Source organism: Myotis daubentonii, chromosome 5, assembly GCF_963259705.1.
Source record: "Myotis daubentonii chromosome 5, mMyoDau2.1, whole genome shotgun sequence".
NCBI lineage: Eukaryota > Metazoa > Chordata > Mammalia > Chiroptera > Vespertilionidae > Myotis > Myotis daubentonii.
The window spans coordinates 23,145,352-23,159,313 of record NC_081844.1 but is presented as its reverse complement, the minus strand read 5'-3'; the positions used below and the strand labels follow the sequence as shown (position 1 = coordinate 23,159,313).

General features: G+C 54.7%; 1 protein-coding gene across 9 annotated transcripts in view; it reads left to right on the top strand.

Annotated features, from left to right (window-relative positions):
- Positions 1-13,962, top strand: part of CACNA1A (calcium voltage-gated channel subunit alpha1 A) — a 304,210-nt gene that overhangs the window by 259,918 nt on the left and 30,330 nt on the right. For all 9 annotated transcript variants that reach the window (XM_059696565.1, XM_059696563.1, XM_059696564.1 and 6 more), the window contains 4 exons: positions 805-1,006; positions 2,093-2,257; positions 4,903-5,013; positions 9,292-9,375. In XM_059696565.1, coding sequence (XP_059552548.1) covers positions 805-1,006; positions 2,093-2,257; positions 4,903-5,013; positions 9,292-9,375 — 562 coding nt within the window. The remainder of the gene's footprint in view (positions 1-804; positions 1,007-2,092; positions 2,258-4,902; positions 5,014-9,291; positions 9,376-13,962) is intronic.

Sequence of the window (13,962 nt, the reverse complement as noted above, 5' to 3'; positions counted from 1 at the left end):
CAGGAGGCACCTTTGGGTGAAATATTTAAAGATGCCCCTTCCTCCACAGACTGCTCTCCCATCTGTCAGAAAACCGTTTGCAGTGTATTTAGTGACTTTGCTCCAAGAAGGCCCTTCATGGCTACTTGCCCAAGAGCTGTCATCGCGAATGCACAGATCTATCACGTCTGCAGTGCGAACGGCACCCCCTTGATACAGAGCCCTGAGCTGTGCGCAGCCTCTGCACTGTGCAGAACAGCTGTGCACACCCTCTCCCGTGCATCCCCATTGCACCTCCACAGCTCCTCTCCTCCTGTGCTCACACACACACACACACACACACTCACTCACACACACACTCACTCACACACACACACTCACACACACACAAACACACACACTCACTCACACACACACACCTGCCTCCATGCCCCCTACTCACTCCTGGTTTCAAATCCCAACTCGGCCACGTCAGAGTGGGTGATCTTCGCCGGGTCACTTTAAATTGCCAGCCCTTCGTTTCCTTGTGTGCAAAATGGAGCCAGTAAGACCCTCCCTGAGAGGGTTGCTGGGAAAATAAATAAACCGTTGAACATCGCTTCTGGCACATCACAGGCTTGACATGCATGGTGGCAAAAGTCACCGGCATGGTTGTTAACACTCCCCACAGACGGAGGAGGTGGAAAGCCAATGGCTTCATAAAGTAACCATGGTAACTGGAGTCAGGAAACAGTGATTGCTTTTCTTTCTTGTCCACTTTCTCTTAATATTTCTCTCCATTCCTGTTCCCTTGTCCCACTCGCCCCCGCCCCCTCCCCCCGCAAGGGTTCTCAAGCACTCCGTGGATGCCACCTTTGAGAACCAGGGTCCCAGCCCCGGGTACCGCATGGAGATGTCCATCTTCTACGTCGTCTACTTTGTCGTGTTCCCCTTCTTCTTCGTCAATATCTTTGTGGCCTTGATCATCATCACCTTTCAGGAGCAGGGAGACAAGATGATGGAGGAATACAGCCTGGAGAAAAATGAGGTGCCGCTTTCCAGTTGCATCCCCCATTTAAAAGTGGACACTCTCCACCCTCCCCTCCCCACATACATACATAGACACAGAAACCAGCTTCTGGGGGCAGGTGGGGAGGGACCCGCAGCATTCTTCCAGCAGAACCCCGTCTGCAGGGCAGCCCTTCCTGGGGTTTTCAGAGGAAAATACATCAGACAGAAGGTGTATGTGTCAGTCAGTTCAGTAACAAGCATCCCTGAGATCTCAGTGCCAGATAGCCATAACGGGGGTGATTTCTTGCTTACTTTGCATGTCCACATGGCTCTGCTCCATGTCACCATTATCCACGTTCCCTCCAAGATGCTTCAGATAAAAAAGAGAGTATGTATAGCAAACCACCGTCCAACTCTTGAGGCTTGGGACTAAAAGTGGCACAAGTCACCTCTGCTCACGTTTCATTAGCCCGAGTGAGTCACTCATCCACGTGTGATGTCAGAGGGGCGGGGCAGTATAATGTCCCCCAGGGAGAGGTGGTGAATATTTATGAATGAAGGCCCAGCACACCAGAGTGGATAGACATGGTCCTTTGTCCTCCTCGAATCATCCAGGTGAGGTGGAGGATTTAGAATGTGTCCTTCCTCTCTCTGTTGACACCTAAGACGTCATGACCATGACTCCTCTCTCTACACCTGCCTCCGAGAGGAAGAGAAGCAGGGTGTTCAGTAGGAAAGAACGGTTGAGCTTCAAAGTGAAACTTTAGCTTAAATTTGGGTTTGGTTCAGTTTACAGCTGTGCCACCTCAGGCAAGTGGCTTAACCTCTCTGAGCCTCTATTTTCCTCGTCTGCAAAGTGGAGCGATTAATGGTACCCGCTTCCCGTGTCTGCTAAGCGGAGTCCATGAGATAACAGGGGACGTGTCAGTGCCAGTTCCGGCAGATGGCAGCTTCTCAGGGAGCCATGGCTGGTGGGAGAGGAGAGCCGTCGTGGGAGCTGACGGGAGTCCAGGGGTGCTGGCGGGGGGCAGGTGTACCCGAGAGCCGTGCCGAGTTACGGGGAGGTGTTCAGTGTCCGGCGCTGTGCTCCGCCTGCTCTCACACCTCCGGCCTCTCCCCGCAGAGGGCCTGCATTGACTTCGCCATCAGCGCCAAGCCGCTCACCCGGCACATGCCCCAGAACAAGCAGAGCTTCCAGTACCGCATGTGGCAGTTCGTGGTGTCCCCGCCTTTCGAGTACACCATCATGGCCATGATCGCCCTCAACACCATCGTGCTCATGATGAAGGTGAGCCCCCTGGCGCGGTTCAACTGGCGGCATCCCTGCCCCTCAGACCTGCCCTCCCCCAGCAAAATGGAACCCTCTGCTGTGGGTCCCCCAGGCAGACCGCACTGTTACCACCCAGCCTGTGCCCCAGCTGTTCCCTCCACCTAACGCACACTTCCCACCATCCATCTGGTCAGCTCCTTCCGGGGACACCTGCGTAGCCCTTCCTCCAGGAAGCCCTCCCTGATCTCCCCAGGCTGCACCAGGTGCCCATCTTTGCCAGCATCCTACAGTTACCTCCCATGCCCTAACATCAGTGTGGGTTGCCCGACAGTCTCCCTCCCCAGCTCCGAGAGGCCAGACAAGTCCTGGTCACCCCTGAATTCCTAGGGTTCAGTGAGGTCTGGCTCAGAGGGAACAAGAGGCCCTTGCTAAATGTTTGATGAGTGGCATGAGGACGGAGGGACAGGTAAGGACCTTGCCACACTCAGGGCCATGGAGCCTCTTTGAGGTGAAAAGTCAGAATCTATTTGTGCTTCGGAGACCAAAGGCCTGGATTTGAGTCCAGGGCTGCCATTTAACTCATTGTTTAACCTTGCACAGTGACCCATGACACTTCAGGGCCTCAGTTTCCCTGTCAATACAATGGGGGTGTTAATACTAGCGCCTTCCTCCCTCCCTGCCCTCCCTCCACCCTGGGAGAGGAGGAGTGAGTGAGAAAGTTCAGGCAAAGACGTTAGCACATTTCTCGACACTCCAAAAACACTCAATAAATTGAGCTGCAAATTATTGAACTGGTGCAAAATCTGTGCCTGTTTTCACTCAAAAACCCTCTCAATAAGCAGCTTCTTTTATTTTTTCACTGTTATGATGATGAACAGTTTTAAACCAACAGAAGAGGGGTGGGTAGTAGAGCACAGCGTTTCTCCGATTGCAATGTGCTCACGGATCACTGGGGACCTGGTTAACAGCAGATGCTGGTTCGGCAGGTCTGTGGTGGGCCCGGGGCTCGGCATTTCCACCCGCACCCCTGGGCCACGCCCTGAGTGTCCAGGCCTCAGGGACACCCAGTCTCCATCACCCATAGTTCCCCACCTGAAACACTTTACTATGTCACCTTCATCTATTTTTTTGCAATTTTTTTGATTGAGGTGATATACACATAACATAATATTCACCATTTCGAAGTGTACAATCCAGTGACATTTAGTATATTCACCCTGTTGTTCAGCCGCTACCTCCATCAACTCCCAAAACATTTCCATCCCCCTAAAGAAAACCCATCCCCACTGGTAGTCACTCCCCATGCCCTCCCCCAGCGCCTGGCAACCACCAGTCTGCCTTCTGTCTCTGTGGATTTGCCTGTTCTGGACAATTCGTCTATGGTTTTTTTTGTTTTTGTTTTTTTAATATATTTTATTGATTTTTTACAGAGAGGAAGGGAGAGGGATAGAGAGTGAGAAACATCGATGAGAGAGAAACATCAATCAGCTGCCTCCTGCACACCCCCTACTGGGGATGTGCCCGCAACCAAGGTACATGCCCTTGACCGGAATCGAACCCGGGACCTTTCAGTCCGCAGGCCGAAGCTCTATCCACTGAGCCAAACCGGTTACGGCTGTTTTTTAAGTAATTTACATTATAAACACCACATCAGCTGGCATTGCTCAGTGGTTGAGCAGCCACCTATGAACCAGGAGGTCACAGTTCGATTCCCAGTCAGGGCACATGCTTGAGTTGCGGACTACCGATCAATGATTCTGTTTCTCACTTTTTCTCCCTTCCTCTCTGAAATCAATAAAAAGAAAATTTTTAATTATAAACACCACACTGTTTCACCCTTAAGTTCTTCAATATGCATTTCTTAAAAAGAAGATTTTCCGACATGTTCTTTCGCTTGAGAAGATGAGTGATAATTCTCTAAGAGCCATATTAAATTGTCCCCAAAATGTCTTTTACGGTGAGTTGTTTTTTGAACCAAGATCTAAATGACCACACATGTCCTCCAGTTTTTGTCTTTTAAACTTCTGTGCTCCCCATCCATACCCTTTTCTCCCCCACACTCTTGATTTTTTGGAGAAACAGATGAGCCGAATGAAAAGAGTTCCAGCTCTGGATACATTGGTTTCCTCGGGGCGGGGGGGGGGGGGGGGGGTGCGGGGAGGGGTCCAGGCTGTAACTTCTCCCTCCATCTGCCGAATGTCCTGTAACCTGATGGTTAGGTCTAAAGGTGATAGATTCAAGTCTGATTAAATAGTTGGTCAAGAATATTTCCCAAGGAGTCAGAAGAGCGGTTACCTCTGGGGCTATGACCGACTGGGAAGGGATGCCAGGAAACTCTTTGGGGCTGGGAATGTTGTCAGACTTGGTGGAGGAGTGTCTCCTGGGAGCAGGCAGGTGGGAATTAAAAGGAGATCTGGGAAAACAAAGATTCCTGCAGAGAGCCTGCTTTAGACATCCTCTAGCCCCACCCACCAGGCTGTCCCAGGATCTACGACAGGAGTCTTTGTTTTGAGGTGAAGAGCTTGCCTGGAGTTGGCTCCACAGGGGGTCAACAGGGACCCCAAGTGTGAGTCCTGTCTGGCCCCGGTTAGGACAGCCACAGAGCCGCCTCCCCAGACCCTGCCGCCCACTGACCCCGACGCCCTTCCCTCTTCCTGCTCTAGTTCTACGGGGCCTCGTCTGCTTATGAAAATGCTCTGAGGGTGTTCAACATCGTCTTCACCTCCCTCTTTTCTCTGGAGTGTCTGCTCAAAGTCATGGCTTTTGGGATTCTGGTAAGTACAGCTTTAGGGCTGGAGTTGTGGGTTGGGGGGAAGCCGTGAGGGGCACTGGGTGCTGGGTGGTGGCACGCCCACCTGGCACCAAGACCCCCACCCCAGTGGTGGCTTGAGCATCCTTCCAGTGCCCACGGACTCTACTTAAACGTTCTTGCACTTGCCAAGTAACACCCGTGACGCCCGGCACATGTTGACTTACTATGTGCAAGGCGTGCACGTACTCAGCCATCCCTGGAAATGACCCGTTTTAGAAGTAAGGCCACTGATCTCCAGACGGGCCAAGTCCATGGCGTTCAAACCGTTGACGCTGCGACCCACAGTGAGAAATGCATTTGGCAGTGGAGCCCAGCGCTCAGACGTGCATATGGACACCGAAACGAAATGAGTGTCGGCCCCTGTCACGTGCCCTGTCCTTCTGCTGCACTCCATTTCCTTCCCCCCCCCCCCCAAATGCAGTTTAGAACCCACTCACTGGACTTCATCTCCCAGTAATGCAGGTGATTGCCTCTTTACCCTTTGCCAGCTACTGAGTGGACTTGAGCATTTCCTTCCATCTGGCAAGCAAACAGCAAACCCCGGCAGCATTAGCAACACAAAGCAAATACTTGCCTCGTGCATGGTAGAGGCGGCAGGGACCTCACAGTTCAGTCTGCCCTCATCATCGCTTCAAAATCTCGATGCTTATTAAACCTTCAACTAAACTGTGTTTACTATGTTAATGAAGAAGTGCATTCGTCATTAGATCACCATTTAAAAAATATTCTGATCACCATGTTTCAGTATAATGGGTGTTCCTGCAATCCTGGGCATTTTATCTTATGCATTTATAAGCTTCCTCTGAGAAGGTCTTCCCAGTTGGCCAAGGAGGGTCGCAGCACAAAGACGCTGAAGAAGGCCCGAGCTGATGGGGTCACTCGGAGTGACTTCAAGAAGGTCCCCATGAGCTCAGACTTAGAACACATGTCTTCCCTCCTGATCACCCCGTGAGCCTGTTTCTCTGCAGAGAATGAGCTGCAGCACATGGTGTCAGCCTGGGTCTCGCCTGGGCTTCTCGAAGGGGCATAGGGCAGCGGTCGCCAACTGGTGGTCCGCAGACCACTGGTGGTCCTTGAGGTCCGAAAGGTTGGCGGCCGCTGGTCTAGGGCATCAGCTTTAGCACCAGAGGGACCTCCATTCAGATGGTCTCCAGGCTCTGTCACCTCACCTCTCCTCCGTCCCTGCCTCTCTCTCAGAAGAACTCTGCAAACCATAAACACGTAATGTGTGTCCGGAGACTGAGAGTGAAGCCTGGCGGTGAAGGGTTACAGTCAAGCTCACTGGCCCACCTCTCGCCTCCAGCGCTGTGGCTGCCAGCTCTGCTCCCTCTCAGAAGTACTTGGGGAGGTTTTTTAAAAAATGGGATCCTGCCTTAACCGGCTTGCCTCAGTGGATAGAGCGTCGTCCTTCGGAGTGAAGGGTTACAGGTTTGATTCCGGTCAAGGGCATGTGCCTTGGTTGCCTGCACATCCCCAGGCAGCTGATCGATGTTTCTGACTCTCTATCCCTCTCCCTTCCTCTCCGTAAAAAGTCAATAAAATATATTTTAAAAAATAATAATAAAAATAAATAGATAAATAAAAATGGGATCCTGCCCCAGACCCATCCCCAAAGATTCTGATCCACTTGCTCAGGTAGGGACCCCAAATCTGTATTATTTTTTTTCTTTTTAATTTTTTAAATATATATATTTATTTCAGAGGGGAAGGGAAAGGGAGAGAGAGATAGGAACATCAATGAGAGAGAATCATCAATCAGCTGCCTCCTGCATGCCCCACATGGGATCGAGCCCACAACCTGCACATGTGCCCCGACTGGGAATTGAACCCTGACCTCCTAGTTCATAGGTCAGCCACACTCAACCACTGAGCCATGCCAACTGGGCAAATTTGTAATTTTTTAAGATTTAATTTTATTTATTTTTATTGATTTATATTTTGGGGGGGGTTGCGGGTAGAGAGAGGAAGGGAGGGAGGGAGAGAAACAGTGCACAGGGCAATGCTCCAACCAGCTGAGCCAAACCAGCCAGGGCCTGGATCTGTGTTTTCAATGAATCCCCTGGGGTGTGCAGGGTGCTGCCCAGGCTGTCAGACCCCGAGCTGAGCACCAGGCAGGGGAAGCCCCTGCAGCCAGGGCAGTGGCACCAGCTCAGCATTCTCGTCGTGGGGATGCCACCAGGACAAGTCACAGCCTGTGTATGGGGAAGGGCGGGGCTCTGGGTGCGAATCCTGCCTCGGCTCCTCTCTAGCTGTGTGGCCACAAGGAGGCCACTGGCCTCTTGGCTCCTGTGTCCACACCTACAAAATGAGTCCTGTGGGCCCCGCCCAGTGCCGCTGTCAGGCGATTCTTCACTCCTAATGAGTCTCCTGGTGATGGTTTCCTCCCAGGGCTGGGGCTCTGTCTCCCTGCACACGCCCTCTCCCTACTATCCCCAGGTGAAATTTGGGCCAAAGAGGAGAGAGAGCCTTGTAGGCCAGGGGCTGGAGGCCTGTCACTGCACACCCGGGCAGTTCTCTTCCTTTGGGCTCCCCGAGAAGCAGAACCTGAGACAAGGATTGAGTGAAAGGAATTTATCAGAGAGGGGACCCCCAGAAACACACGGTCGGGGAAACAGACGGGAGCGAAGGGCAGGGGTAGCCAGCGCAGGTTGCAGTCCTGCCGAGGCCCTCCAGGGGGCAGCAGAGAGGCATCAGCATCATTCCATTGGCATGGAAAGGAACGGGGTATTTATCCTCCGGTGCCCATCAACATAGTGAAGGGCTGCTCCCAGGGGACCTGTTCATTCCCCAGCAAATACGCAGCCTGAGAAAGGCCCGGGGCAGGGTGACGGAGGGGCGCAGTCATGTGATATGAAGGAAGACGAGCAGGGCCCAGCAGCACCTGCTAAAATACTCTAAGTGCCATCAGAGCCCGCATTGCTTTTAGGTAACTGTAAAACAACATCCGTCTATTGAGCACCTACTGTATGCCAAATCCCACTCCGACTCCATTACATGATTGTTGTTACACCCTGTCATCCAGAAGAGGGCGCCAAGACCCACAGAGTCCACCTCGGGACATTTAACGCAACCTTGCTGAAAGAGTTGGCCCTGGGAAGCACAGCTCTAATGCCTGGGCCCTTCTCCGGGAGGGTCAGACACTCGGAGAGGGGCTGAGCACTTAGAACGCCCTGGCCTCTGCTTTGTGAGGGTGCTGGGGAGGCCTGTGTTTGGCACGAGTCTCAGCGAGCCTTGGGTGGCGGGTGGGGGGAGGCAGGCGACATCTCAGCCAGACCTGTAGATCCAGGCAGGGGTACTGCTTGGTGTGGGCCCAAATCACATGGAGTATTTCAGTATTTCAACAACAATGCGCTGTGCCCGTGTGTCCCAATTGAGCCAGCACCCAGCCCAGGGATGTACCAACCAGGACCTATCGAGTCCGCTACAGTAACAAACAGCCCTCACATCTCAGTTGCTTAAATCAACAAAGGTTTTGTTGACACTCAGCGGGGGAGGCGGGTGGGGGGCTGTCTTTGCCTGTAGTTACTCAGGGGCCCAGGCTCCTGGAGCAGCCCCATCTGGAACGTCACAGGTTGCCAGGGTTAAGAGCGTTCTGACAGCCCTGACTGGCCAGGAAGTGGCTCGCCTGGCCTCTGCATCTGCTAGAACTAGACACACAGCCCCATCTAACGACTAAGGAGCCAGGACAAGCAGCCTGGCGGGTGCCCAGAAGGCCTCTGTGCCCTTGTCACTGTTCCCCTTCCCCAGATCAGGAAGTGGAGGCCCAGAGAGGTTACGTCACTAGCCCACAGCCACACAGCTGGGAGGTGGACCCAGTGGCCACACTCTTTGGGAGCGTGCTGTGAACACAGTCCTGATTCGGTAGGATCCTCAACACAGACTCCAGACTCAAATCCTGGCCCTTCACTTCCATGCTGCTCACCGGCCAGCCCGGTGAACGACTCCACGCTCTGAGCTTGTCACCTCGTGTAAACGGAGCGATCGTCCTTGTTGTGAGGTCCTCTCCCCAGCAGAGCCGACGAGGGCCCTGGAGGCCCCCTCTGGGGTCAGGCAAGCCAATGGCAGGCCTGGTTCTGTGGGAGGGCGACTCAGAGGAGCCCGCTCAGGAGCATTTTGCTACTCAAAGGGCCAAGACTGTCCCAGGCGCTTGGGCTGATGGGAGCTGTGCCCCCCGGCCGGCCTTGGGGGACCCAGCATGAGCCCTGAGCTGGCATCTCTGTCTTGTGGGTCCCCATTCTAGAATTATTTCCGCGATGCCTGGAACATCTTCGATTTTGTGACTGTTCTGGGCAGCATCACCGACATCCTCGTGACTGAGTTTGGGGTAAGTTTCCCGCCGGCTTCTTTCTGGGCAACTCCTGGCTGGGAGGGGGTGGGGGGGACGGGGAAGAGGTCATCCAGAAGCAGCAGGTCCCAGCAGCCACCGCTGGCTCTTGCCAGCACTCGGCCGTGAGCAGAGAGGGAGAAGCAGGGCCCCCAGAGGCAGGGTGCCCCCCCGCCCCGCCCCGAGGAGGGCAACTCAAGAAGACAGGAGCTCCCAGAGCCACAGCCATGGGCCAGTGCTGCAGCGCAGACTCCCCTGCCCCGTTGACGTATGAATAAACGTGGGCTCGGTGCTCTGAGAGAACTGAGACCCTTAAAGGATCCAAGGCTGAGCCCCACCCCGAACTCCACACAGTGTTGGGCGCCCAGAGGGAACCAGCTTCAAGTCCATTCTGCCTGAACTAACAGCTCCTGGTTCATGGGCAGGAGGGAGCCGTGGCCCTTGGGCCAACAAAGGGACAGCCCTCCCAGAACCTTGGGAGGGTCCCAGGGCATCCACCCTTCTCTACCCCCAGGCCTGGGGCATTCCCACGCGGGGGTCTCTGGACTGGCCCCACGTTGTCCCTCTACCTTCTCTAGAAGACTTGGGGCCCCAGATCTTCTGTTCAAGATCCCTCCTTGGCCATTGGCCAGTGAGCCCAGGCTTGAGGGCCCTCAGAAGGTGGGGGGAGAGCAGGATCCTCAAAGCGGGGGAGGGGCAAAAGCAGAATGCGTCAGAGCCAAGGGCCGGGCGGTATCCACCTCATAGTAACAGCAATAAAAACAATGGTGGCCGACAAGAATGGGGCATTTGTGTGCCAGGTACTGTGCCAAGCATTTTACGTGGATTCGCTCATGGTGTAGGTGTAGGGCTCAGCATGTCAGTAAGTTCCCTTGGACAGTTCAACTAAGAAGTGGAAAGCAGAGACCGTTCAGGGAGGAGGAGGGAAGGCATCCAAAACCCAGCCACTGTGAGGAGCTGTTACCTGCCCAGGTGCTGAAGTGAGGAGGGAACCTGGCCCGGATGGGTGAGGGGCTGTGGACTCGGAGGAGCAGAACCCCTAACAGAGACGAAGGGCCAAAGCAGGAAGGAAGCATCTGGCGAGAAACACCCAGCCTTTCTCTCCTCGTGCCGACTCCTGCCAGCACCTCCCATGGGCCAAGCCCGGCCAGAAGGGAGCGAGAAGAGCCAGGAGCCAGGGCGATGCCCACAATAGGCAGAGAAGAGCAGAGGGTGGATCTGAGTGGGGTGCTGCCCGAGAAAGAGGGTGTTGTACCATTTCACAGACGGGAAAACTGAGGCTCGGTGCTCAGGGAAGAGAGGCACCTGCCTAAGTTGACGCAGCCGGGCCTGGTGACTCCTGAGGGGACATTGGTGCTCCCTGGGGCGTCCCCACAGGAGCCCCCAGCAAAAGCAGATCGATTGGCCCACTCTCCATCCCAGAAGACTGGCAGGGCTGGGGAGCGACACAGAAGAGGGGCTGCTCATCTCCCAGCACTCTCACCCAAGTGGTATCTTGGCCACAGCTCTTTGCCTTCAGCTCACGTGATCCAGAAGTTCCCCTTCCCCGCATCCCACCCCCGACACTTTCCTCCAGAGAGGTCGTGCCCCCCTGGGGTCTGTCCCTATTGGGTTGCCCCCACCTGGCCGCTGTCCCCTAGCAGACAGCCAGAGCCTAGACCTCATCTTTGTCCTAAGTTTCTAAGAAGTCTGAGCTCCAGCTGGCTTCTTGCCACCCGGCTGAGCTCTAGACAGCCTTGACCCAATGTCCCTCTGGGTCAGGAGGTTGGAAAGTGTGGCCTACCACCCCAGTGAGGCAGGTGGAGAAAGCTGGTCATCACCTCCAGTTGCCAGTAAGAGATCCATAGGGCTGAACCCCAACAGTTCGTCCTCCTGGCTGCAAGACATGGGGGTGGGGGCAGGAGGATGGGGCACAGGATCCAATTCAAGGGCACCAAGACCATCACAGTAGTCAAACAGCCCTCCCTATGAGTTGTTTGACGCTGAGCAATGGTGTTACTTCTCCTCAGCCTGTATGTAGGGATCATCATAACTAAGCCCATCAGATCTTCCATTTATTCATGCACTCGGTAAGCAGGCATTGAGCGCCTGCTGTGTGCCAGGCATTGTTATAGGTGCTGGAGACAGAGCAGTGAACAAATCAAAATATACAAGAATGCTGCCTCGCCCTAGCTGGTTTGGCTCAATGGATAGAGCATCCACCTGCAGACTGAAGGGTCCTGGGTTTGATTATCATCAAGGACACATGCCTGGGTTGCTGGCTCGATCCCCAATAGGGGCCATGCAGGAGGCAGCCGATCAATGATTCTTATTGTTGATGTTTCTATCTCTCTCCCCCTCCCTTTCTCTCTGAAATCAATCGATCAATCAATCAATATAAAGAGAGAATGCTGCCCGCATAGAGCTGACATTCATAGGAGGAAGATGGCAACTTTTAATAAGTCAGAGCCATCAATGTGAAGTGCTTGGCACAGAACCTACCAGAAAACATAGCTCACAAACGGTGGCTTTGTTATTGCCATTATTACCGTGGATGTACTGGAGTTTTAGTTCGTTCGCCGGCCCCTGGCTCTGAGTTAGAATCATTTGGAGGGAAAGCTAGAGGGTGGGTGTTTGGACGCTTTAAGAACGATAAACTCCCAACCTGGACGGGGGGAGGCCTGCCCTGCCAGGCAAGGAGCCACAGTCCCCCCCTTCCTGCCCCCCAGGTAAGCCCGCTAGGTCTGAGGCAGGAGGAACCAGACCCTCGGAGGGCAGGTCCCAGGGTTGGGGGGAGAGGGCGTGAGACCCAGTGGGCCTCAGCTGCTGCCCCTAAGTGGCCAGGGTGACGTGGGTTTGCTCTGCGTGCGATGGATAATGACTGTGTTTCTTGTCTTGTCTCTTTTCATGCCTGCTCTTTAAACTGTATATTGGCACAACGCCGTCTGAAAAACTCATCCAATCAAAATGCACTATGAAATTCATTTGTTCATCCATGACGTGGTCTGTGTATTCATACACCAATGACTATCTCCCAACCCACCACCACCCCACTCCCCGCCCGGGAACCGAAACCCATTGGTTTTCTGGCACAAATCAACCTAAAAAACGCTGAACACACCTCCCCAACTGTCCCCGCCCGCCCGCTCCCCCTCCATCTTCAACATCTGCATCTAGAATCCGGTTGGTGTCACTTCTTTCTGAAGTCTAAATGCCTTACATTAACTGTGAACGCATCTTTCTCGCATCAGCGTTGCATGTCATGCCCTGGGCTTTCTGACTGGGAATGCCTGACACCCCCCTGATTCCCCGTCCCCCTCCCCACGCCTGTCTGTCTGTCCCTCTTCCCCCCCATCTGTCTGTCCCTCTCTCCGACCCCCCAGCCCCTCCCTCTTCATTCCTACAGAGTCTCTCTCTCTCTCTCTCTCTCTCTCTCTCTCTCTCTCTCTCTCTCTCTCTCTCCTTGTTTTCACTGGGTTCTGAATTGGGGTTTTTGTTTGGCTTGATTTGCATCTTTTGCAGAGAAAAGGATGGGTTTGCCAGGACAAGTCGGCTGGCTGGGTCTCCAACCCCATCGCTTACACGCATCTGACACTCCGAACCCTCAGCTCCCTCAAGTCACTCCACTTCCCTGTTCAGCTCCATGGAGCCTGGGCCCCAGGAAAGGGCCTCCCATCCCTGTCCCCCATTCTCAGCCCTTGATCACCAGAGACCAATCTCCAAGCCTGATGGCGGGGGCTGAGGGGGGCGCAGCATGCAGGCAAAGACTCTCAGGCGAGGGAGACAGAACTTCTAAGGCTGGGGTCTAGCTGCTTCCAGATGGGCCGGCCAGCCAAGGCCGTGTGCCCCCCCCCCCCCACACACACACACAGTCACTGCACACACGTGCCCTCTCCTCTCTCTGTCTCTGACACACACCCCCACTGTCTCTCTCCCCGCCGACATACACACGGATGCACACACTATGCCTCTCCTCCCTTACATCCATCCACCCTGCACGCCCACCCCCCACCCCGGCGTGCACTGCCTCTCTCCTCACTCATTCAGCTCCTTACACACCTGCACACCCCTCACTCTGTTACATCCGACCTGCCTCTTCCCCGCCCAGCCCCGGGCCCCTATGAAGGACCCCCAGTGGCATCTTTCCACCAGGATTCCTCCCCTCGCGGTACACGTGTGCTCATTCACCAAACGTTTAATGAGCCCAATTCCGTGCCACAGATGAGGGGGGGGGGGGCAAAAACGGACACCACCCTGCCCCCCTCACCTGGTCAAGTGGGGGAGGCAGGCATTGGTCAAACCACTCCGCAAACCCACGTGACATTGTAACTGCTCCAAGCCGAAGGGTGAGCAGTGCTAAGCAGGTGGCGGGGGCGAATGGGGCATCCGAGGTCTAGACAGCACGTGCAAAGGCCCAGTGGCAGGACAGCACGCGGGGGTCAGGCTCTGCAAGTGAGGGGTGTGGCTGGAGCAAAGAGCAGCGGACGGTTGGCCCATAGGATGTGAAGAGCACAGAAGGGGAAGGCCCTTGGGGCCTTGTTGTGGGAGCTCGGGCGGATGTGGAGCAGGGGAGGCGCCACCAGGCGTGTGATTAGACAAGGTCACTGT